We start from the raw sequence: 26,617 nt of genomic DNA, 5'->3' as shown, positions 1-26,617 counted from the left end.
GCAAGGCTGTGTCATATGCATATCACAGATTGTTAATGAGTCTTCCTTCAATCCTGATGCCCCGTTGTTCTTCTTCTTAGAGTCCAGCTTCTCAATTTATTTGCTCAGCATATAGATTGCATAAGTATGGTAAAAGGACACAACCCTGACTTCAAACCACGTAGTATCCCCTTGTTATGTTCGAATGATGGCCTCTTGATGTATGTACAGGTTCCTCATGAGTGCAATTAAGTGTTCTGGTATTCCCATTCTTTGCAATGTGATCCATAATTTGTTATGATCCACATTGTCGAATGTCTTTGCATAGTCAGTGAAACACAGGTAAACATCTTTCTGGTTTTCTCTGCTTTCAGGAGCTCTGGTGGTGCAGTGGTTAAGAGCTTGGCTGCTAATCAAAAGGTTGGCAGTTCAAATCCACCAGCCACTCCTGGAAACTCTATAAGGCAGTTCTACTCTGTCCTGTAGAGTTGCTATGAGTTGGAATCAGCCCCATGGCAACGGGTTTGTTTTAAATAAACGTTAGTTCTGACAATCCTTGTTTACGTACTTTAATAAATGGTAACAATGTCACACATTTGGTTGAACAGTTCTGAGATAAATTGTAAAATATCACATCATGATCTATCGTAAAAGTTATTTTTAATTATCTCTCAGCTGACAATTTGATTTTCCTTTTTTTTTTTTTTTGGCTGAAAGCAAGGAATTTGAAACCACCTGTGTTGCAAAAGTCAAAGGTATTCTGTTTCTGATTTTCTGGGAAGCATGCCAAAAAAGACTTTATTAAAGTTTATCAAATAACTATCAATTATACCAGTCACTCTTTTAGTAGGAGTCACCTTGTTTAACCTGATATACTCAGAAAAAGCTGGTGAAATTAGCATTTTCAACATGCCTTTGCTATATACTTTTTCGAATAGTTGCTTTCAACTGGTTGTATGCTTGAAATATATTTTCCTCAAAAATCTGTAGCTGTACTTTTAGCTTATTCACGTTTGCAAAATATTTGCTATATAACCTAATTAGCAAAGCCAGTTCCCACTGTCAAACCAGTCAGTCAATTCAGACTCAATTTCTATCAGAGAGTGATGTCATTTTTAAATTCAAGCGTGTTAATACACAGCTCTGTGATTCTGGTTCCCAGTGCTAAGTTAGATGAGAAATGGCAAGGTTATCGAGTGTGCACTGCACGAAATAACACGTTTTATCTGTGCTTTCTTTGCTTTGCTCTTAATAAATTCCTTCAGGGACAAAGAATTTTTTTGTCGGCAGAAGGAAGAGTTCATTACGTGAACATTGTCCTAACTTCCACTCCACTTTACGATAGGTGAATCTAAAACTTTGAACATAAGCCAGAACACCCAATTTTTTATTTTGTTTTTTAAATTGTACTTTAGATGAAGGTTTACAGAACAAACTAGTTTCTCATCAAACAGTACACACATTGTTGTATGACATTGGTTAACAACTCCACGACATGTCAACACTCTCCCTTCTCAACCATGGGTTCCCTATTACCAGCTTTCCTGTTCCCTCCTGCCTTCCAGTCCCTGCCCCTGGGCTGGGGCACCCCTTTTGCATGGGGTCTGTTTAATCTTTGGCTGAAGGGTGAGCCCCAGAAGTGATCTCATTACTGAGCTGAAAGGGTGTCTGGGAGCCATACTCTCAGGGTTTCTCCAGTCTGTCAGGCCAGCAAGTCAAAAATTTCTATTACCAAACAAAAATCTGCATAAAATAGAGAAAGTCATGAACCCTGACCTCAACGTCTTGATTAAAGAAGGCTTCACTGACTCTGTTCAGGGGATAAGAAGACAAGCCACAGGCTGGGGGAAAATGTTTGCAAGTCCTATATCTGTCAAAAAAATAGTATCCAGAATTAATTTAAAAAAAGCTCTCAAAACTCAACAATAAGAAAACAACCAGCTTAAGAAAGGGGCTAATGCACTTGGACAGTCATTTCATCAAAGATAGAAAATAAGAATGTAAATCACTAGCCGCTAGGGAAATACAGATTAAAATCGTGATGAGCGTCCACTACATACCTATTACAATGCCTGAAATAAAACACACTGACAATACTAAGTGCTAGTGATGATGCAGAGTAACTGGAACTCTCGTACAGTGCCGGTGGAAACACAGAGTGGTAAAGGAGCCCTGGTGCACAGTGGCTAAGAGCTCAGCTGCTAATCAAATGGTCCATGGTTTGAATCTGCCAGCTGCTCCTTGGAAGAAAGTGTGGCAGTCAACTCCAGTAAAGATTTACAGCCTTGGAATCCCTATGGGGCCATTCTGCTCTGTCCTATAGGATCACTTTAAGTCAGAATCGACTTGATGGCATTGGATTTGTTTTATTTGTTTGTGTTTTTAATAGCCACTCCAGAAAGCAGTTTGACAGTTTCTTACGAAGTTAAATATACACCTACCATATAACCCACTTGTCTGTCAGTTCGCTGTACTGTGCTGGCTTGCATGTTGCTGTGATGCTGAAAGCTGTGCCATCGGTATTTCAAATACCAACAGGGTCACCCTTGGTGGACAGGTTTCAGTGGAGCTTCCAGACTAAGACAGACAAGGAAGAAGGATCTGATGGTCAACTTCTGGAAAAATTGGCCAGTGAAAACCTAATGGATAGCAACAGAACATTGTCTGATATAGTTCTGGAAGATGAGCCCCTCAGGTTGGAAGGCACTCAAAATATGACTGAGGAAAAGCTGCCTCCTCAAAGTAGAATTAACCTTAATGATTTAGGTGGAGTCAAGCTTTTGGAACTTCATTTCCTGATGTGACACAACTCAAAATGATAAGAAACATCGGCAAATGTCCATTAATAATAGGAACATGGAATGTACAAACTATGAATCTAAGAAAATTGGAAATTGTCAAAAATGAAATGGAACACATAAACATCAATATTCTAGGCATATTCTAGGCATTAGTGACCTGAAATGGACTGATACTGGCCATTTTGAATCAGACAATCATATAGTCTACTGTTCTGGGAATGACAAATTGAAAAGGGATGGAGTCACAATTCATCAACAAAAAGAACATTTCAATATCTATCTAGAAGTACAATGTCAGTAGTAAGATAATATCCATATTCCTATAAGGAAGACCAGGTAATATGATTATTATTCAAATTTATGCACCAAGCATTAATGCCAAAGATGAGGAAATTGAAGGTTTTCACCAACTGCTATAGTTTGAAATTGATCAAATGTGCCATCAAGATGCATTGATAATTACTGGTGATTGGAATATGAAAGTTGGAATCAAAGAAGGGTTGGTAGTTGGAAAATATGGCCTTGGTGATAGAAACAGTATCAGAGATCATACAATAGAATTTTGCAAGACCAATGACTTATTCATTGCAAATACCTTTTTTCAACAACATAATCAGTGACTTTACACATGGACCTCACCAGATGGAACACACAGGAATCAGATCGACTACATCTGTGGAAAGAAACAATGGAGAAGCTCAATATCATCAGTCAGAACAAGGCCAGGGGCCGACTGCGGAACAGACTGTCAACTGCTCATACGTTCAAGTTGAAGCTGAAGAAAATTAGAAGAAGTCCCCAGGAGCCAAAGTAAGACCTTGAGTATATCCCACTTGAATTTAGACACCACCTCAAGAATAGATTTGACACATTGAACACTAATGACCAAAGACCAGACAGGTTGTGGAATGAGATCAAGGACATACATGAAAAAAGTGAAAGGTCCTTAAAAAAGGCAAGTAAGAAAAATAAAACCAAAATGGATGTCAGAAGAGACTCTGAAACTTGCTCTTGAACATAGAGTAGCTAAAGAAAATGGAAGAAATGACATAAAAGAGTTGAAAAGAAGATTTCAAAGGACGGCTTGAGAAGACAAAGTAAAGTATTATAATGAAATGTGAAAAGACCTGGAGTTAGAAAACCAGAAGAGAAGAACATGCTTGGCATTTCTCAAGCTGAAAGAACTAAAGAAAAAATTCAAGCCTCGAGTTTCAATATTGAAGGGTTCTACAGGGAAAATATTGAACAACACAGGAAGCATCAAAAGAATATGGAAGGAATAAGAATCACTGTACCAAAAAGAATTGGTCCACGTTTAACTACTTCAGGAGGTAACATACGATCAAGAACTGATGGTATTGAAGGAAGAAGTCCAAGCTGCACTGAAGACATTGGCAAAAAACAAGGTCCAAGAATTGATGGACTACCAATTGAGAAGTTTCAACAAACGGATACAGCACTGGAGGCACGCACTCGTCTATGCCAAGATATTTGGAAGACGGCTACCTGGCCAACCAACTGGAAGAGATCCATATTTGTGCCCATTCCAAAGAAAGGTGATCCAACAGAATGCAAAAATTATGGAACAATATAATTAATATCACATGCAAGCAAAATTTTGCTGAATATAATTCAAAAGTGGTTACAGCAGTACATCAACAGGGAACTGCCAGAAATTCAAGCCAGATTCAGAAAAGGACGTGGAATGAGGGTTATCACCTCTGATGTCAGATGGATCTTGGCTGAAAGTAGAGAATACCAGAAAGATGTTTAGCTGTGTTTTATTGACTATGCTGAGGCATTCAACAGTGTGGTTCATAACAAACTATGGCTAACATTGTGAAGAATGGGAATTCCAGAACACTTAATTTGCTGATGAGGAAACTGTACATAGACCAAGAAGCAGTCACTCTAACAGAACAAGGGGATACTGTGTGGTTTACAGTCAGCAAAGGTATGTGTCCAGGTTGTATCCTTTCACCGTACTTATTCAATCTGTATTCTGAGCAAATAGTCTGAGAATGGGGCATCAGGATTGGAGGAAGACTCATTGACAACCTGTGATATGCATGTGACACAACCTTGCTTGCTCAAAGCGAAGAAGACTTGAAGCACTTACTGATGAAGATCAAAGACCACAGACTTCAGTATGGATTACGCCTCAACATAAAGAAAACAAAAACCCTTACAAGTGGACCAATAAGCAACATCATGATAAATGGAGAAAAGATTGAAGTTGTAGAGGATTCCATTTTACTTGGATTCACAATCAACACCCATGGAAGCAACAGTCAAGAAACCAAACAATGTATTGAATTAGGCAAAACAGCTGCAAAAGACATCTTTACAGTGTTAAAAAGCAAAGATGTCACTTCGAGGACTAACATGTGCCTGACCCGAGCCATGGTATCTTCATTCGCCTCGTAAGCATTCAAAAGCTGGATGATGAATAAGGAAGATCAAAGAAGAATTGACGTCTTCGAATTATGGTGTTGGCAAAGAATATTCAATATATCGTGGACTGCCCAAGGAGCAAACAAACCTGTCTTTGAAGTACAGCCAGAATGCTCTATAGAAGTGAAGATGGCGAGTCTTTGTCTCATGTAATTGGGACATGTTATCAGGAGGGACCAGTCCCTGGAGAAGGACATCATGCTTAGTAAAGTAGAGGGTCAGTGAATAAGACAAAGACCCTTGGCGAGATGGTTTGACGCAATGGCTGCAACAATGGGCTCAAACATAGCCACTATTGTGAGGATGGCACAGGACCGGGCAGTGTTTTGTTTCATTGTACGTAGGGTCTCTATGAGTAAGAGCAAACTGAATGGCATCTAACAACCACATGACCCTGATTATGTGGCATTATTGCATGTATCAATAATTTGTTCCTTTTTATTGCTGAGTACTATTTCATTGGATAAACAAACTGTAGTACAGCCACTTACTGGACTACCACTCAGCAATAAAAAGCAAAGAACTATTGATACACGCAGTGACCAGGGAGAATCTCAAAGTCATTACGCCAAATGAATAAAGCCAGCCAGTCCCTAAGATTATATATTGCATGATTCCCTTTATATGGCATCGTCAAAAATACTATAGTGACAGAAAACAGATGAGCGGTTGCCAGGCATAGGAGAAGGGTGTAGCTATAATGAGATATATATATATAATTTGCCATGGCTCCCCCCTTGTTGTTAGCTGCTGTCGAGTTGGTTCCAACTTATAGCAGCCCTATGCACAACAGAATGAAATGTTGCCCAGTCCTGTGCCATCCTCACAGTTATTCTGGTTTGAACCCAATGTTGCAGGCACTGTGTCAGTGATACTCCTCGCTCCACGTCCTCTTCTGAATCCAGCTTGAATTTCTGGTGGTTCAATGTACTGCCATAACCACTTTTAAATTATCTTCAGCAAAATTTTACTTGCATGTGATACTGATGATATTGTTTCATAATTGCCACATCTATTGGATCACCTTTCTTTGGAATGGGCACAAGTATGGATCTCTTCCAGTTGGTTGTCCAGGTAGCTGTCTTCCAAATTTCTTGGCATAGACAAGTGAGTGCTTCCAGCGTTGCATCCATTTGTTGAAACATCTTTATTGGTATCCCATCAATTCCTGGAGACTTGTTTTTTGCCAAAGCCTTCAGTGCAACTTGGACTTCTTCATTCAGTACCATCGTTTCTTGCTAATACACTACCTCCTGAAGTGGTTGAACGTTGACCAATTCTCTTTGGTACAGTGGCTCTGTGTATTCTTTCTATATTCTTTTGATGCTTCCCGCATCATTCAATATTTTGCCCATAGAATCCTTCGATATTGCAACTCGAGGCTTGAATTTTTTCTTTAGTTCTTTCAGCTTGAGAAATGTTGAGCATGTTCTTCTCTTTTGGTTCTGTAACTCCAGTCTTCCACATGTCATATAATACTTTGCCTTTTAGAGCCACCCTTTGAAATCTTCTGTTCAGCTCTTTTACTTCATCACTTCTTCCATTAGTTTTAGCTACTCTGTGTTCAACAGCAAGTTTCAGAGTCTCTTTCAACATCCATTTTGGTCTTTTCTTTCTTTTCTGTCTTTTTATTGACTTTTTGCTTTCTTCATGTATGATGTCCTTGTTGTCATCCCATAACTTGTCTCATCTTCAGGTAGTTAGTATTCAAAGCATCAAATCTATTCTTGATGGTCTCTAAACTCCCTCCCTTAGAATCCTAGTTTCGCTCCGTGAGTAGTTTCATTACTGCTTGTTTACTTTCTTTCTGGACCTTAAGTTCCTTGAGGGCAGGGACTGTGCCATATTCATTTTCTCAACCCCAGAACTTAGCAGAGTGTACCCCACAGAGTTCATGACAGACAAATAAACTGACATGTACATCACAATCTCTCAGGTGCTAAAAACACAGGCGTTTTTAAGATGCTTTAGGAGCCAAGGGAAGACCCCCACCTCTTCACCTGAGCCATCAGGAGCTTCAGAAAAGAGAAATCCTGTTGGTGATGCTTGTCCTCTGATTGGGGGATCCAAAGGAAAATTCCATCAAGTGCAGGGAGCCTCTTAAAGACCCTCCCAACCCTCTGGATCCCCACTGAAATGGAGAACATGGAGTGTATTTCCCCACATCACTGGAAAGGAGATGAAATGAACAAAGAATCACAGAGAGGAGATCTTGGCCATCTGTTTCTGTCACATTTCAGACATTCAAGATTTCTTTCAGTTTCTTAAATGTGTGATCATCTTCCCCATCTCCTAATTTTGAACATTTTCTTCCCTCAGCCTTAGAATGCTTTCCTCTTCTTCTTCCCTTTGACCAGCTTTTAAATAGCTATAAGTTTTCAGCTTAAATGTCACTTTCTGAAGAGGAAGGAGGCTTCCCTTTCCCCCTCAATTAGGGTAAAACCTATTGCCACACGTTCACACAGCAGCCTGTACATCCCCTTTCTGACCACTTGCCTCATTGTACTGCCGTTTTAGGGGCTGCATCCCCCAATAACTTCTAACTGTGACAGCAGGGACCACAGCATCTTGTTCCTGCCTATTCCCAGGCTTTGGCACCTAGATGGTGCTCAAAAATGCTTGCTACATACACTGAATTTCAATATTTACACAATTTCCTCATTTCAAAGAGAAAAAAAAAAAAAACCTAAGGACATGATAAAAATAAATGAGCTATCAAGCCAAGAAAAGACATGAAGGAAAACATGTGGCAGAAATTTAAATGCATATTGCTAAATGAAAGAAGTCAATCATCTGGTATATACTGTATGATTCCAAATATGTGACATTCTGGAAAAAACAAAACTATACTGACAGTGAGAAATGATCAGTGGTTGCCAGAGTGTCAACAGGAGGGGGGAGGGAGGATAGGAGGAGCAGAGGGCATTTTTAGGGTGATGAAATTATTCTGTATGATACTGTAATGAGGGACACATGACATTCAGCATTGGTCAAAACCCATAGGACTGTACAACACAAAGAGTGAACCCTAATGTAAAGTGTGGATTTCAATTAATAATAACAGTATCAGTTCATCAGTTGTAACAAATGTATTATAGGAATAAACCAAATCAAACCCACTGCGGTTGAGCTGATTCCGACTCATAGCAACCCTATAGGACAGAGCTGAACTGCCCTATAGGGTTTCCAAGACTGTAAATCTTTACAGAAGCAGACTGTCACATCTTTCTCCCACCAAGTGGCTGTCGGGTTTGAATCACCAACCTTTTGGTTAGCAGCCAAGTGCTTTAACCACTGCACCACCAGGGCTCCACCATAGGAACAGGAGAAACAGTGTGCAGGGCAGAGGGTATACGGGAACTCTGTACTTTCTGCACAATTTTTCAGTAAATCTAAAACTGCTCTAAAAAAAATAAAACCTATTTAAAAAAAAAAAAAGGCACGGAGGTGAGGACGTGAGTTTTCCCAATGGCCTCAAGTTAGTGATGGGGCCAGACCATGGTCCAGTAGAGGTGCCTCCTCAGCTTGCGTCTTTCCTTCCAGAGCAGGTGATGGTCAATGCAGGTGTTAGTTTTTAATATTTCTTCTAAAATGTGCACAAAGAAGGAACTCCTCCAGGAACATTTTTGCTTAGGGCAGGAAAAAAAAAAAAAGACACCGGTTTGGAGGAGTAAAAAAGAGGGTGCTTTTGCATTTTTTCTCCAACTTTTATTTTGGAAACTTTCAAATCTATAGAAAAATGGCATGAATAGGACAATAAACCCCAATCTATAATTCATCTAGACTCATCAGTAGCTAACGTTTTGCCCAGTGGTATGCTTGCCTGCCCTTTTACTCTCTTGCTCTTTCTCTCTCTCTATATAAAACCAAAACCAAATCCACTGCCATCGAGTCGATTCCAACTCATAGCGACCAGTAGGACAGAGCAGAACTGCCCCATAGGGTTCCTGAGGCTGTAAACCTTTACGGAATCAGACCGTTAACATCTTTCTCCTGCAGAGCAGCTGGTGGGTTCGAACCGCTGACCTTTTGGTTAGCAGCTGAGGGATTTAACCACTGCACCACCAGGGCTTCACTCTCTCTTGTTCTCTTTCTCTGCATGTGTATGTGTCTCAGGGGTTCTCTCGCTCACTCTCTCCCTCTGTGTGTGTGTGTGTGTACTCTATATGTACATAAACTCAATACATATATACTTTTTTTTTTTGCTGAGCCATTTAAGAGTCAATTATAGACATGGTTACATTTCACCCCTAAACACTTCAACATGTATCTCCTAAGAGCAAGATCATTCTCCTATACAAATACAGTGTAATTATAACAATCTTACAATACTATTAGTGAACACACATCCATATTCAAACATCCCCAGTTATTCTAGTTATATATTTTTCAAATCCAGGATCCAAGCAAGGATCATGAATTACGTTTGGTTGCCATATCACCTTAGTCTCCTTGCGATCTAGAAGAGTTCCCCGATGACTTTATTTTTCATAATGCTGACATTTTTGAAGAGTCCAAGAAAGTTGTTCTGTACAATGTTCCTCAATTTGGGTTTGTCTGATTATTTCTAATTAAATTCAGAATAAACACATTTTGGCAAGAGTGCTGCTTGGGTGATACAGTGGGTGCGTCTTCACGGCCGTGCCTCCATTTTGGATATGAGGAAGTCCTGGGCCCAGACCTGGAGAATATTTTAGACCTAGATGGGACGGGGGAGTGCACATGTGTCTGCCTATGTACCAGAACCACAGAGTCCCCAGGGCTGGCCCAGGGAGCCGACGGGTGAAGGCCACAGTCTCAGTCTTGAAGAATTCACTCCAGGGATGGTTGCCAACTGCAGGGCACTCCTGCTGGGCAAGAGAGCTGAGGAGAGAACTTCTCCTTCCCACCAGCAGTGCCGAGTGGCCAGTGGCCAGCCAGCTCTTCAGTCCATGGGTCACCTGCGGCTGCGGCCACTCTCTCTTGATGTAGCTGCAAGGGAAACAAGGGCCAATGCAGTCACACCAGAGGGAAGGGACAGCCGGAGGACAAGGTACAATGACAGAGGGAGCCAGAATTTAAAAAATCAATAAATAAATAGACTGAAAGAGCGAGAGACAGAGGGAACACCTACCAGAGAAGGAGGAGAAGCGGAGAGTCAGAGACATACAGAGAAACCAATACTCATAGACGCACAGAGAAAAGAAAGGACCAGGATTCACTAACAGGGTTCACTTTGGTTTGTGAGGCTATTCAGCTTAGAGGTTTTGGAGTGTGAAGAGAGTTTGTGTTTATACCCGTCAGCCACAAAGGGCACCAGGGCTTCCCCCAAGGGGCTGTGTAGGGTCACTTGCTCAGTCTGTACTTTTCCAAACAAAGAACTCCTCGTTTGTGCCCCAGCAGCCAGGCCCCAGGCCAGGCCCTGCTGGAAGTTGCTCGCTCTACCTCAGAACGTCTCCCGTTTTTTTGCAGAGCTGTCAGCAGATAGGGAAGCCCATTTGTGACTCATCTAGGGTGAAGAGAAGGAGCTGGAGGGAGACAGACAGAAAAGAGGGGCCTGGAGAAGGCACACTAAAAATAGCCATCCTTCTCTGTGAGTGGGGGAAGAGTCCAAAGTCCCAGGAGCTGCTGAGCTGGTGGAGGCCTCAGCTAATAATAACAGGCAGGGTTTTCTCATGAGAAAAGAAACTCAAGGCGTGGAGGGAGAGAGAGGCTGTGTAGCCCCTAGGCTGAGCCGGTGTAGAGAAGGGGCTGCTGACGGTACCTATGGTTTGGCCAGGGCTAAACTCCTCTTGGTGCTAACGGGCATGGGCTCCCATCAAGACACAGGGGTGAATAGAGAGGAGGATATTCTAGCAAGAATATACACTGTCTACTTTCTTTTGGCAGGAAGAGAGGAGAAAACAAAGGGTAGTCAGGAGCAACGACTGAATTTGGTCTCAAGGCTCTTTTTTTAATTTTTAGTTTTTGGTATCATAGCAAAACCCAGGAGTCCCTGGGTGGTGCAAATGGTAAATGCACTTGGCTGCTACCCAAAAGGTTGGAAGTTCAAGTCCACCTGGAGGTGCCTCAGAAGAAAGGCCTGGTGATCTACGTCTGAACAATCAGCCACTGAAAACCCTACAGAGCGCAGTTCTACTCTGACACATGTGGGATGGCCATGAGTCAAGACGGACATGATGGAAACTGGTGTGGTTTTAGCTGAACCCAAGTGAAGAAGCCCCTTTCTGCCCTCTGCCCTTGGCCAAATGAACGCACCCCAGTCCCTGCGTCTTACTGAGGTGGTTGAGGGGGGTCAAGGGGCGGTACAGGACATCCCGCAGACTCCTCAGCCATTCCCGCTGCTCCTTCTCTGTAGGGCAGGTGAAGACAAATTTCCGCTGTGGAGTGACAATGGTGAGGCCAGCTTTCCAGTGATTCCCTCGAATGCCCTTGGGCAGGTCTTCGTAGATGTCATAGCCCTGCTCGTTACTCCCAATAAAAACTTGGCCCTGCTCAAAAGCATCCTGAAAATAAATAAAAGGTACACGATTATCAGAGGCCCTGCCTTGAGCTGGGGGCACCTGCAGCCCTGGCAGCAACCGACCCTGCTGGGATTTCTGGTAAAGTAGGCCCAGAATTTGAAAGATTAAAAGCCTAAAATAAACCACACACATCATCTATAATGTTGTTAGCTGCCACCAAGTTGGATCCCGGCTCATGGTGACCCCATGCACAATGGAGCAAAGTGCTGTCCCATCCTGCACCATCCCCATGATCGGTTGTGGGCTGGACTGTTGTAATCCATAGGGTTTTCACTGGCAGATTTTCAGTAGATTACCAGGCTTTTCTTCTTAGTCCATCTTAGTCTGCAAGCTCCACTGAAACCCGTTTGCATCGTAACAACACAAAAGCCTCCGCTGACACGTGGGTGCTAGCAGCACATGAGGTGCATTGGCTGGGGATTGAACCCAGGTCTCCCACAGGGAAGGTAAGAATTCTACCATTGAGCCACCACTGCCCCCTTGTTACAGTAATACTTAGCCATTTATGGAGCACTTACTTGGAGCTCTGGTGGCACAGCGGTTAAGAGCTCGGCAACTAACCAAAAGGTCAGCAGTTCGAGTCCACCAGCCGTTCCCTGGAAACCCTATGGGTCAGTTCTACTCTGTCCTATAGGGTCACTATGAGTCAGAATTGACTTGACAGCAACAAGTTTTTATTACGCACCAGGAGTTTCAGTGCTTTATATGTAGTGACTCATGTAATATGTCATGACAGCCTCAGGAGGGCACAGTTATTAAGCTTATTTTCCAGAGAAGGAAACTGAGGCACAGAGAGCTAAGTACCTTGGCCCAGGGCATGCCACTAAAAGTGGCGGGGCTGAGAGACCAAGGCGCATACGCTTAACCACTCCACTTCACAGGCTCTTGGGTAGAGGTGAGACCTGGATGACTAGAAGACAACGCACAGCTGATTTAACTACACTTGGCAACATTTTGGATACATGTAAAGGACTTCCTAAAGGTGGGAGGTAAGAAAAGTCTCTGTGTCTAAACAGTTTTGCACACAGGAGGTGACATAGGAGAAGCTGCCTACAGGCAAGGGGTAGAGCTGTTTCCCTCTCCAGGTTTCTCTAGCCCTGGGCTTCCAGGAGACCTCCATCTGGGGATGGACAGAGGAGGGACCAAAATGACTTTTACCAGTGGGTTCTTGTAGTAGAGTAGCCTCCGCTCCTGAGAATCCAGGGCGAACCACCGTTTCTTGAAAGGTTCTGTCTGCTGCAAAAGAGGGAACCTCTTACACACACAGCTGGGAGCACGTGCTATGGGCAGAGGTCAGAAGGCCAGCCCAGACCACGCCAAGGGAGCTGCCGATCCTGTGGTCTCCATCCTGGCCTCTGAAGCCAGAGACTCTCGCCCCTTCTCTGGGCCTGGTCAGGGGCCCTGGGGCTCTGAAGGTCTCCCACCCTGCCTCCACTGCAGTTGTGCCCTGTTGCCCCACCCAGATCCTGCCTTTATTTGAAAGAGGTGCTTCCCTCTTTCTCAGGCTGTGGACCAGAACGCTCAGAAAAAGGAAGTGGGGGAAATCAGAAGTGGTCGCTGCTCAGCAAGGCGGAAAACGCTGGCTTTGGCCAAATTCTAACCTAGGTCAGGAGAGAGAAAGCCCGGGGCAAAGGCCATGGGGGAAGGGCTGTGCCACTGGCTGGTATAAAACCTGGAAGCCCTTAACTACATTTTCTACCTGTCAGAGGCTTTCTTCCATACTAATTCCCTCGCATCTTTCATCATAGACTTAACAACCATCCTGTCAACATATTACATCCTTAAAAAAATCATTGGAATGCTACCACTCTTAGACCTCTCTCTGCTTTCTCCATCCCTTTCTCTTCTTCTCTTTCCTTGTCCATTCTCCACCACCCCTCCCTGTATGAACCCTTCCCACCCTCCAGCCAGACTTCTGACTCTGAGCCCAGCCCCACTCAGCTTCAGGCTGGGGCTGAGACCCCTTGCCCAGGCAGCCTGAGCCTTCACTCCTCAGAACCACTCACAGGGGCACAGAAGCAGCTGGGCCTTCCCTCTCTTTTCCGACCAGTGGGAATGAGCAGCCCTGGAGGTGGGGGCAGGTTCCAAAGTAAAGGTGAGCACAGGCTGAGTTTGGGGGAGGGTGTGTGTTCTAGCGGAGGGGGGCTCTACCGGCACCCAAGCATGGGTGTATATGTGTGTGTCGTTTTTTCAGACCAGTCGCTAGCCCCTGTCTGGCTTGGACAGCACAGGACACATGAGAGTTCTGGAAAGTGCAAAAGCTGCCTCTCTCCTGAGTCTCTTTTCAGCTCTGCTTTCCTAGGGCAAGGGTCAGTTAGATGAGGCTAAAAGGAAAGGAGAGAAGGGTGATCGTGATAATGAGGGGGTATCCCGCTTACGTGAAATGTCTAGGATAGGCAAGTGTATAGAGACCACTTTATTAGTGGTTTCCAGGGGTGGATAGGTGGGACGGAGTGGGAAAGGGGGACTCACTCCTCAGGGGACACTGAGCTTCTGTTAAGGGCTACGGGAAAATTTGGAAATGGATAATGGTAATGTTAAACCACATGATAAACATAACTAAAGTCACTGAATTGTACCGGTGAAAAACGTGGAAAGGGCAGTTTGTTACCTATGTGTTTACAATAAAAAGAAAGAAGACGGGGATGCCCAGTGACAGGGAGAAGCATAGCATTGTAGCATTGCTGGGTAGCTTGCCAACTAAGCCATCTCAACTTGGTCCTGCACCCCAGGAACTCAGAAACATTACTTTAAGTCCCGTCCCTCCCCTTAGTGCCCCATACCCCCACCTCCCAAATTGTGCCCCACTTCCTTCTGGAACAACAACAAAAAAAAAGGGCCATGTAAATCCCCCAGGGTGTGGCAGAATGTAGAATGTACCTTTGGACCAGTCTTTTCCATGAAGCCTTGTTTGACGTAATTCCTGGTGATGAGGGGCACGAGCTGCAAGAAGAGAGACAATGACCCCCTTGCTCACATCCCAGGGGCTCAAGGTTCCCCGCTGAGCTTGGCTCCCTAACAAGGAGGAAGTCTGGAATGGGGAAGCATGTGAGCTCACAGTTCACAGAGTTATATTTGGAATGTGGAATGGATGCAATATCAATATTTCAACAGAGCCAGACAGCAACACCCCAGATGTTTCCAGAGCTTACCAGCATGGCTGAGCTGGGCTTGGTTTAAAGACTCTTTCAGTAACCCTAGAGTCCCTGGGTGATGCAAATGGTTAATGTGCTCAGCTGCTAACTGAAAAGTTGGAGGTTCGAATCTATCCAGGAGAGCCTCAGAAGAACGGCCTGATGATCTACTTCTTAAAAATCGGCCACAGAAAACCTCACGGGACACAGGTCTACTCTGACACACGCTGGGTTGCTATGTGCTGGAGTCAACTCGACGGCAACTAATTTTTGGTTTTTCAATAACCCCAGAGTGTGGAGACAGGTAAGACTTTAAGGAGACTCTCCCAGTGCCAGGAAGCACATTCTGAGGGCCTACTGTATGTCAGGTTCTGGGGTGCAATTTTCACAACCACCCTGCAAAGTAGATACTATCATTCTCATTGCACATATGAAGAAAGACGGCCTCAGAGAAGTGGTCAAGGATTTTCCCAAAGTTGTGTAGCTGGTTGGATAAGAGCTGGGATCACATCCAGGGATGACAGATGATAGATAGTACTTGCTCAGTAAGCTATGATGCTAATGTACTAACATGTCAGCCATGCACACTCTGTGCCCTCTTGTCAAAACCTGGTCATCGGTGGGGATTCTGACACAGGGCAACAAGGAGGCAATGGCAGAGTGGGCAAGCAGACAGAACTGTGCACTAGGGGTCAGGAGCCCTGGATTCTGGTTCTAGCTCTCACCTCAATGTCTGTGTTACCTTGGCAAGACCTTATGCCTCTCTGGGCCTGCTTTTTCTTGTATAATAAGGAGGCTGGATTATGTCATCTCCAAGATCCCTTCCAGTTTGTCATCCCATGCTCAGAGTAGCCTTTAGGGATTGACGTTGGCTTCCCGGCTTCTGGGGGGCGACCTGGCAAGTCTAGCGCTGTGAACAACAGCTCAGCATTCCGAGAGCAGAGAAGGTTCTCTGGGGCTCCAGGGCTCAGAGACGGGCAAAGTGGAGGTGAGGTTTGGGGAACAAATGGGGAATCTGAAAGGGGAAACACTGTGAGCCAACAATGAAAATATAAGCTATACCACACTCTCTGCCTTAAAATATGCTCTATAGCCTTTAATTCCTCCATTTGCAGAAAAGATAGAGTCCCCACCTGCTCAATAGCCTAATGTGAGCCAGAGCAGGGCTAGTCTAGGCTAAGGGAAATAACTGGTGAAAGAAGGAAAACCACAGGGATACTTACTGGGTCTCATATGCCTTAACTTACTTGATTCTCACAATAGCCCTCGAAGGCAGATACTGCCCCCATGGTGACAGATGAGTAAACTGAAGCTCAGAGAGGTGAGGTGAATTGCCCAAAGTTAACACAACAGCTTCTCTGACTTTAGAGTCCATGCACTCCTTAAAACAAGACCACAGCTCTGTTGGGACTCCCCTGGTTTCCAGCATCTGGGTCCATAGGCCTGAAACTCAGGCCTGAGTGATTGCCCAGAAACTCACACCATACACAGAGATAATATAGGAGGAAAGAGAGGAGAGAGGCGGGCTGAGAGGAAATGGGGTTGGGGGTGGGGGTAGGCAAATAGTAAAGAGGGTGGTTGCGGGAGGCAAGAGGACACTGAGGATGTTGGCCAATGGCCAATTTCCTCCACACAAGTCAGCAAAGTTGGAAAGCTAACCCAGGTTAAATAAGGCTGAGCATCTGCACTTTGTCCTCCCCTCCGCTCTCCTCCCCTCTGGTCAGCAGTCAGCACTCCCAGCCCACTGCCTGCCACAGGGAACCGGCAATGACTAGTTCTGGGTGCTGACTTAGCAGACGGGGGGCCCTGGCCCAGGCCTTGCTGGAACTGCCCCCAGAGAATTTCCATCTCAGGGCGTCACTGGGCCTAGAGCCGACTCCTGTTCCAGACACTTGATGTTTTGTTAGCTGCTGTCAAGTTGGCCCCCGACTCATGGGGACCCCATGTAGAACAGAAGACGCTGCCCGGCCCTGCACCATCCCCATGATTGGTTGCAGGTCAGACATTTGTGATCCATAAGGTTTTAGCTTGTTGATTTTTGGAAGCAGATCACCAGGCCTTTCTTCCCACTCCACTGTAGTCTAGAAGTTCCATTGAAACCTGTTCAGAATCTTAACAGCACACAAGCCCCACTGACAGATGGGTGGTGGCTGCACATGGGATGCCTTGGCCAGGAGTGGAACCTGGGTCTCCCACATGGGAGGCGAGACTTCTACCACTGAGCCACCAGTGTGCTCCCAGATGCTTAGCACCCTGCAAACCTTGAAATTAAGGAGCAGTCAGGCTTTCATGGGGGCCTAACAGTTTGGAATAAGAAAGTCCCAGGATTTACATGGCTTCCCCACCCCCATGACCTACAAATCCACTTAAAGGGGGACCTAAAATAGGAATCAGACCACAGCACCTCAGAGCTGGAAGGGGCCCTGAAAGATGAGCCAGACCAACCACTATCTTACTGATGTGGAAATAGACACTTAGAAGTCTTTGGTTTCCCCTCTGTGGCTCCCCACCCCCAGGTCTCAAGGCCTGGTCTGCAAACAAACCCAGTCTGGTTTCTGAGTGTCTTCAGGGTCAGCAGAGAAGGAGGGAGCAGAGATGAGACTCAGAAGTTGGGGACCACATTTAGCTCACCTCAGATTCCGGAAGCTCAGGAAAGGCCATTTTTAGGTACTGCAGACGGGCTGCGCGGAGGGCATTGAACCAGTCCACTATCTCCTGCCGAGATAAATGCAAACCACAGACAGCTGGTGAGAGGCGGAGCGGGGCTAGGTCCGGAGGCAGGAGGCTAGCTGGGTCATCAGGTTTGGGGCACATGCATTCAGCCATCTACTCAGCACTTGCACCTGGGGGTACAAAGAGTTTCAGGGGCTTGGGGGCTCATCACAGGCACCCAACTCCATCGTGTTCCCAGGGAGGACTGACGATGTCAGTGGACAAAGAGAATTCCAGGGAATTCCAAGGTAAGCCACACGGGAGTCATACCATGACCTTGCTGTTGTTGCAGTTAGTTGCCGTTGAGTTGGTTCTGACTCATGAGGACCCCATGTGTGCAGAGTAGAACTGCTCCACAGGGCTTTCAAGGCTGTGACCTTTCAGACGATCACCAGGCCTTACTTCTGGGGCACCTCTGCATGGGTCTGAACCACTGACCTTTTGGTTCATAGTCCAGCACGTAACCATTGCGCCACCCAGAGACTCCTTGCAATGGCCTAGGACGGTGCTGCTCATACTCTGATGTGCACACAGATCTCCTGAAGGTCTTGTTAAAATGCAGGTTCCAATTCAGTAAGTCGAGGTGGGGTCTGAGATTCTGCATTTCTAACGTGCTCCCAGGTGATAACGATGCTGCTGGTCTGGGGACCACACTTAGAGAAGCAAGGGCCTGAGAAAGCAGTGTCCTCAGATGTCACAGGCTGGCTTTTGGGTGGTGGGCAGGTGCCCTTGGGGCTGCTCCTCACCTGCTGTGCAACTTACGCTGGCTTGGACCTTTCTGCCATTGCTCTGGGAGAATGCATTGCCTGCAAGTCCTGGCCACCATCCTCTCTCACCTGGAGACTACACCAGCCTTATCTAGCCAGCCTGGCCTCTTCTCTGCTGCTCTCCGCTGGATCCTCCCCATGGATGCCAGAGGGATTTTTAACTGCGGATCTGATTGTGCCTGGCCTTAAGTCCTTTCCACTATCTTTGGAAAAGAGTTTAAGATCCTTAACGTGACTTACTTTGCTCTCTGAGCTCCCTCCATACAAAACCACTTACAGTCCCCCTAACAGATGCTGTTCCCTCCTTCTGGAACACTCTGCCTCATCCACCTTCACCCCCACTTATATCTTTTACCTAGAACATTCTACTCATCCTGCAGCTTAGCTTGTGTTGTAATAGACACATTTTTGGGTACTTGCTCAGCCCATGCCCTGCTTCTATGAGAACTGCACCACCCATTCCCGCCCACCCACCACCCACAGCTGCATCTACATTTGCTCCTATGATTAACCCCTCTCCTTGGCCACAGCACCTGGACCAGGGCTGGACTAAAGCAGAGGCTGGACTGGGCCTATCAGATTCTTTCTCCCAGGAATTTGGTATTGGGAGGCTGAAAGACTTGTTTAAATAGCTGCAGTGCTAGACTTTTATGTAATATGGTGACTGAGAAATTTATTTGAATATGGTGTCAAAGAAATGAAACATAATTTCCTCTCACTTTAAAGGTCAAGCACCCAGGCCTGTTATCCTGGAGTTCTGAGCTCTCTTGCCCTGGGGGTTGTTAAAAAATCTTGGTTCTCAGACCCTGGGGGAATGGAGCTATCCTACAAAAGATCCACCCAGGACTTTACATTGGAAGGTCTCCCAGTCACAAACTGGTGGACTGTGGCCAAATCTAGCCTGTATAAATGCTTTGTTTGGTCCCCAAAGTTTTGTTTGTTTCAGTCCTGTAACAGATTTTCCTGTTTGCCACAACTCCTGCCCGGCACCCCAACTCCTTATACCTGTCCCCTTAGTCTTTTTAAATGACCTGTATGGCTCCTGCAGGCATGAGCTTGCAGCCCCCACTTATGTCTGTCCAATGGAGAAGCTGGGGCAGCAATAGAAAGAGAATTCAGGTCACTGGATACACCATGCATGGGGGAATGGGAGGGAGCCAAGTACCCTAAGTGCCAGAGACCATGGGCACCTCAGCAAAAGTCATCATGGAAGAGACTGGCATGGAGAGGTGGCCATCACCTTCCGGACCAAGCCAACCTGGACAAGGGGCAACAGTAGAGAGCCCACCATGGACTGAGAACCAGGAATCTCCTCCGTGTCTCCTGGACAGCACAAGCTAACGTTTGTAATGCACCTTACTGTTTTGAAATGCTTTTATGTTCATGGTCCGTGGTCGCTCAACCCTCGAAACCCTTCTGAGAAGTGGATGTTATAATCCTGTTTACAGACAAGGAAACAGACTCAGGAGAGGAAGGGACCTACCCAAGTGACACAGTTGGGGAGCAGCAGAGGCAGGGCTCCAACTTCTGACTCCAACCTCTTCTCTTCATACTACACCTTCTGGTTGTCAGATCACACTTACCAGGCCCCCGCCCACACTCTGAAGAAAGCCTGAAGCCTGCTGAGGGGCAGGCAGCCTCCAGCCTACCATCTGTGGTCATTCTCTGATGCTAGGGCCCCTTGCAAGGTTCTAGTGCTTGCATCTGGTTCCTGGCTCCTGCTGCCAAGGGTTTTCACTCCAGCAGAGGCCCATGAGGTGGTGAAATGAGTGCTGGTCTCAGGAATTATCAGCTGTGTGATCCTTGGCAATAATCTGCATGGCCAGTAATAACATGTCTAATCCTCAGTAACATGGGGATAAAAAGTTTCCCAGGTTGTTTTGAGGATTATGAAATGATACACAACAATCACCAAGAACAGTGCCCAGCACAGAGTAAACAGATGCTCAGAAGATGTCAGCCCCCACTTGGTACCTCCCCCTTCCCACTTAGCACCTCTGCCTCCCCCCGCCCCGTTCCCAGCCCCCCAGTCACACGACCTTGCTCAGGCTCTGAACCAGCCTATTCTCTTGGACCTGTATTATTGTCTGCTCTTCTCTGACCAAGCTGATTTCCTGGACCTTTAAACACTGCTTCTCAAACTTCCATGTGCATAGAAATCACTCTGGGATTTTGTAAATTACAGATTTTGATTCAGTAGGTCTGGGCTGGGCCTCAGGCTCTAAGAAGCTCCCAGGTGATGGCAACGCTGTTGGTCCAGGACAACACGCACAGAAGCCAGATCCTAGAGTCCACTGCTGGCCTGAGCGTCTATCCATTCCTCCTCCCAGATTCAGAATCTCTGGCCCTATCTGGATTTGCCATCCCTGGGCACCGTCCCCTCTGCTAATTGGACCCCTGTTGGTGACACCTGCCAGGTTCCTCTCCCTGATCTCACTCTGCCTTCCTCTTACCTCTGCCCCTGACCTAGAGGTGACAATAGATTAAGGCAAAGAGCAGCAGCACATCCCAAGAGGCAATTGGGCATGTCACAAAATGAGGAAGGGAGTGGGTAGGCTGCTCCTGCCGAGTCCTGGGGGGCTGAGTTGGAGGCTGAGGTGGAAACTACAGTCATCTCACCTTCCCACTTTCATGGTACACAAACAGGTTCCTGACGTGACCCTCTCTCCTGTAGGTAATCTGCAGCCCGTGGGGGTTCCCTATCTTCTCTGTCTGGAAGGTGGCATTCAAGTCCTTGATGCTGATGACAGCTTTGGGGCCTTTACCCTGAAAAAGAGAAAGTGGACAGTCAAGATGCTGACAGTCAGCAGGGAAACACAGCATTAATAGCTAAGAAGGGATGGCAATTCATTCCTGCGTTCCTACATAACTGATAAGAGAGCAAAATGATCCAAACACTCTAGACCTGTGCTGTCCAATATGGTAGCCATTAGCCAAGTGTGGCAATTTAAATTTATTAAAGTTAAATAAGATTTAAAATTCACTTCCTCAGCCACACTTAGCCTTACTTCAAGTGCTCTGTAACTACCAGTAGCTAGTGGCTAGGGTGTCAGGCAGGGCAGACATTGAACATTTCCATCACTGAAGAAAGTTCTATTGAGCAGTCTTCCCTACAGGAAAATTTGGTCATATCTATTAAAATGTTGAGTGTTTTGGTTTGACCCGGCAATTTCACATCTAAGAATTTATCCCAAGGAAGTAATTGGATTACTATATAAATATATGTGTCAAAAGATGTTCATTGCAGTTTGGCTTATAATAGGGAAAAAAAAATCGATTTAAATGTCCATCAGTGAGAATGGGCTAAATAAATCATGGTACATTCACACTATAAAATACCACATAATATTTTTAAGGGATAATTTAGATCAGTATTACTAATATGAAAAAATGCCCATGATATCCATGGGGGAGAAATAATACCAGGTCTCAGAAGAGGATGTTTAGTAGGAACTATTAATATGAACAATTATATGGGAGTATATGTGTATATAAATATTATAGATAATATACAACATACAATATAATATTAATGTATAATATCTTACAGTATATATTAAAATATTTAAAAATATATATAAGGTATTATATATTAGTATATATTAACATGTAAGGTATTAAATATTAACATATAAACCAAAAACCCAAACCCATTGCCATCGAGTTGATTCAGACTCACAGTGACCCTACAGAACAGAGTAGAACTACTGCCCCATGGGGTTTCCAAGGAGCACCTGGTGGATTCAAACTGCCCACCTTTTGTTTAGCAGCCGTAGCTCTTAACTACTATGCCACCTGGGCTTCATTAATATGAGATATACTGTAAATTAATATATACTATATAATGTATGCATATTTGTATATGCATAAAAAGTATAGATGGATCTACAGTAATGTTCTTAACAATGGTTAAATCGGAAGATTACTGGAAGAGTTTCCTTTTTAAAAATGTACTACGAGAAATTTTAAAAATACCAAAAAAAAAATCTAATTTTGTTGGTATCCTTCCTACCCAGCCCACCCTCCAGCTGCATGCAGCAGAGTGAGTGGTCCAGCTGCCGCCTCATGGAACAGAAGATCCCCCAGCCTAGGCCTGCCCGAATTCCTGACCCACAGGATTGTGAGAGATAAACATTGATATTTTAAGCCGCTGAAGTTTTGATGTGGTTTATTACTCAGAAATAAACAGCTAAAACATTCAGTCCTCAGGCAGCTTTCCACACCCCCTGTCTAGGTGATCCCAGCCAGTCCCATTGCTGAACCAGTCTAAGTGCTGAAGACTCCAGCTCCTAACTCTCCCCAAATCTCCAGACTCACGAACTCAACTTCCTTTTCCACATCTCCACTTGGATGACTCATAAGCATCTCAAACTAAAAATGACTCTTGATCATCCCCTAAGGGAGCTAAGTCTTTGCTATCTCAGCACATGACAGGTCTATCTTTCTAGTTGCAGAGGTCAAAATCTGGGAGTCATCCCTGACTCCTTTTATTCTCACGCCCCACATCCAATCCCTCATTAAATCCTATCAGCTCTACCCCCAAAATATAGTCAGAATCTGGTTTGGATCTTCTCACTACCTCCATTACTCTTCTGGCCTCATTATTCCTCACTTGGGCTATCGAAATAGCCTCCTAACTGGTCTCCCTGCTTCTGTTCTTTCCTTCTCTTCCCCAAGAATGCACCCTTTGAAATGTTTAAGTCAAATCATGTCACTTCTCTGCTCAAAAACCTCCAGTGGCTTCCCATCTCATTCACTCACATTTGTATACTGTACAAATCCAAAAGCCTAATTTTTTGCAAATTATCCACTTTATCAGGGATTTGTATCTAGACTATACAAAGAACTATTACAACTCAATAATAAAAAGACGAATAGTACAATTAAAAAATGGGCATAGGATCTGAATATGCATTTCTCTGAAAAAAGATATACGAATGGCCAATAAGCACATGAAAAGATGCTCGAAGTCATTAACCATCAGGGAAATGCAGATCAAAACTACAATGAGATACCACTTCGCACCCACTAGGACGTGAAAGAAGACAGATAATAACAAATGTTGGTGAGGACGTGGAGAAATTGGAACCTTTGTCCATTGCAGGTCGGAATGTAAAATGGTACAGCCACTGTGGGAAACAATTTGCCAGTTCCTCAAAAAGTTAAACATAGAAATATCATATGACACAACAATTCCACTCCAAGATATATACCCAAAAAATAAAAACCTATGTCCACACAAAAACTTCTACACGAGTATTCATAGCAGTATTATCCATACTAGCCAAAAAATGAAAACAAACTAAATGTCTGTCAGCTGAGAAATGGATAAATAAAATGTGGTATATCCATGTGTTGTTGTTTGGTCCTGTTAAGTTGGTTCCTACTCAAAGTGACTCTATGTACAACAGAACAAAACACTGCCTGGTCCGGTGCCATCCTCACAATCATTGCTATGTTTGAGCTCATTATTGCAGCCACTGTGTCATTCCCTCTCATTGAAGGTCTCCCTCTTTTTCACTGACGCTCTATTTTACCAAGCATGATGTCCTTCTCCAGGGACTAGTCCCTCCTGATAACATGTCCAAAGTGCATAAGACAAAGTCTGGCCATCCTTGCTTCTAAGGAGTGTTCTGGCTGTACTTCTTCCAAGACAGATTTGTTCCTTCTTCTGGCAATCCATGGTATATTCAATATTCTTTGCCAACACCACAATTCAAAGGGATCAATTCTTCTTTGGTCTTCCTTTTTTACTGTCAGGTTTTGCACACATATGACGCATATGAGGCGACTGAAGATACCACAGCTTGAGTCAGGTGTGCGCCTTAGTCCTCAAGGTGGCAGCAGATTTGCCTAATGCAATATGTCATTTGATTTCTTGACTTCTGCTTTCATGGGCATTGATTGTGGATCCAGGTAAAATGAAATCCTTGACAACTTCAGTATTTTCTCCATTTATCATGATGTTGCTTATTGGTCCAGTTGCGAGGATATTTGTTTTCCTTATGTTAAGGTGTAATCCATAGTGGAATATTATCCAGCAATAAAAAAAAAATGAAGTACTGATAGATGTTACAACACAGATGAACTTTAAAAACATTATAAGTGAAAGAAGTCAGTCAAAGAAGACCACATATTGTATGATTCTATTTATTTAAAATGTCCAGAGTAGGCAAATTTATAGAAACAGAAAGTAGATTAGTGGTTGTCTAAGGCTAGGGGAGATAGAAGATTATAGCTAAAGGGTGTAGGGTTTCTTTTTGGAGTGATAAAAATATTCTAAAATTGATTGTGTTGATGGTTACACATATCTGTGAATATACTAAAAGCCATTGAATTGTTCACTTTAAATGGGTGAACTATATGGTATGTGAATTACATCTCAATAAAGCTGTTAAAAAAAAAATCCAATGTCTGACTATGGCCTACAATGCCCTCCACTATGTGACGTCATCTCCCTCCAACCTGTCCTTGCTTACTCTGCACCACTCATCTTGGTCTTCTTGATCCCCTTCAGAGTCACCCAGTATGTTCCCACCTTATGGCTGAGCAGTTTGCACACTGTGCAAAAAAACCATGGCTGAAAGGGTGAGTGAGAACTGCAGGATGGCCTTTTTCTTGCTCAGGCTGGGCCCAAGGGGGCTGTGCCTTCTCAGAGGGACCATCTTTTTCTAACTGTCACAAAGGTATATGTGCTAACCATTGCCATGCTCAGGGCATCTGCACACACTGCTCCCTCTGCCTCTTCTATCCTCCCCAAGATACCCACAAAACTCACTCCTCACCATTTTATTCAGTTCTCTGTTCCAATGTCATCAGAGAGGCCTTCGCTGACCACTCTATGGTCTTCCCCTAGCACCCCCTCAGTCTCTAACACTCTATAACTCCTCATCCTCTTTTGTTTTTCTTCATAGACTGTATTACCACCTGATGTATTACATATTGATTTATGCTTTGGTTTCTGCCTGTCTCCTTCCACTTGACTGAGAGCTCCATGAGAACAGGAGCTTTGTTTAGTTCACTGCTGTATCCCCAGTGCCTAGAGCAATGTCTAGCACATAATAGGTGCTCAATAAACATTTCTTGAGTGAATGAGTAAATGAAATAAAATCAAGGGGTCATCAAAGGGCATGGACAAGTCTAGTTCCATTCTAGATAAACAGAAGGTACGGGTTTTAGTGGGCTGCTATGATTATATAATCAAGGTAAAGTAGCAGAATGCTGGGCCTAATTCTCATTGGCTGAGATTATCCACAAGGTACAAAAAACCAAACCCTTTGCTGTCGAGTCGATTCCAACTTACAGCGACTCTATAGGACAGAGTAGAACTGCCCCATAAGGTTTCCAAGGCTGTAAATCTTTACAGGCACAGACTGCCACATCTTTCTCCCACAGAGTGGCTGGTAGGTTCGAACCGCTGACCTTTTGGTTAGCAGCAGAGCACTTAACTGTTGGGCCAGCAGGGCTCCTTCATCCACAAGGTACCATTGATTAAAATGTAGACCTTCGCAGGGTGAGAGTCCAGTGCTGAGGAAGGGGACCCCTCACTGGGCTGGCCTCTTACCTCTTCTTTAGTGTAGTACTTCAGGAGGCCTTCTCTTGCCAGGAGGACAAACCTCCTTTTCAGGAACTGCGCGTTGTCCCTTCCCCGCTTCCACAGGAACCCTTCGCGGTTACCTTGGCCAACCAAGGATGAGAAAGAATGAATGCTCATGACCTTAGGATGAACACACAGCTCACTAACCTCAGGGTCTCGGGGTGGAACAAACCTTTCACCTGATACACAAATGCCTCAAGTCTGACTTGGTTATTTCAGCTGTAGGATACAGGAGGCCTATCTGGGACCAATTTTGTGGTGTCTTACCCTTTCATTTGGGCTTCCCGCACTTTGCAGAGCCTTTTTTCCTTGGCTCTTTACGGCATCAGGCTGTCTCATAGGCCCATGAGAAGCCTAAGTACTGAGAAACTGGGCTGATACCGAAAGAGGTCTGAAGATACAAGGTCCTGACTCAACTTCACTTTGACATCAACCAAATGAAGCTTTCCAGAATCTAGGAATAGCGAGTGACCTTCAGGCACCTGTTGGTTTGAAGAATAATATGTGCACCTGGTCCTTTTCACGGTTCTAGAGAAATGAGAATGGGCTGCCTCTAGACCTCGAGAAGGTCCCTAGGTACCACAAACAGTTTGCTCTCAGATACTAACCTAAAGGCTGGCAGCTTGAACCTACCCAGCGGTGCCGTGGAAGAAAGGTCTGGTGATCAGTT

General features: G+C 44.8%; 1 protein-coding gene across 6 annotated transcripts in view; it reads right to left on the bottom strand.

Annotated features, from left to right (window-relative positions):
• Window positions 1–3,990: 3,990 nt before the first annotated feature.
• Window positions 3,991–26,617, bottom strand: part of ADAP2 (ArfGAP with dual PH domains 2) — a 28,858-nt gene continuing 6,231 nt past the window's right edge. Inside the window, exons 5-11 of one of the 6 annotated variants that reach the window (XM_049859021.1) lie at window positions 25,915–26,027; window positions 20,970–21,116; window positions 17,503–17,586; window positions 14,618–14,680; window positions 12,896–12,973; window positions 11,491–11,719; window positions 3,991–10,205 (exon numbers count right to left, since the gene is read on the bottom strand). In XM_049859021.1, coding sequence (XP_049714978.1) covers window positions 10,171–10,205; window positions 11,491–11,719; window positions 12,896–12,973; window positions 14,618–14,680; window positions 17,503–17,586; window positions 20,970–21,116; window positions 25,915–26,027 — 749 coding nt within the window. In that variant the 3' untranslated portion in view covers window positions 3,991–10,170. Of the gene's footprint in view, window positions 10,206–10,245; window positions 11,720–12,895; window positions 12,974–14,617; window positions 14,681–17,502; window positions 17,587–20,969; window positions 21,117–25,914; window positions 26,028–26,617 lie in introns of those variants that run through there. The other 5 variants (XM_049859023.1, XM_049859025.1, XM_049859020.1 and 2 more) reach the window with 5 other exon arrangements.

This window comes from Elephas maximus, chromosome 19, assembly GCF_024166365.1.
Source record: "Elephas maximus indicus isolate mEleMax1 chromosome 19, mEleMax1 primary haplotype, whole genome shotgun sequence".
NCBI classification, from domain to species: Eukaryota; Metazoa; Chordata; class Mammalia; order Proboscidea; family Elephantidae; genus Elephas; species Elephas maximus.
The sequence above is the reverse complement of the archived record's forward strand: the minus strand, read 5'-3'. Positions and strand labels throughout refer to the sequence as shown.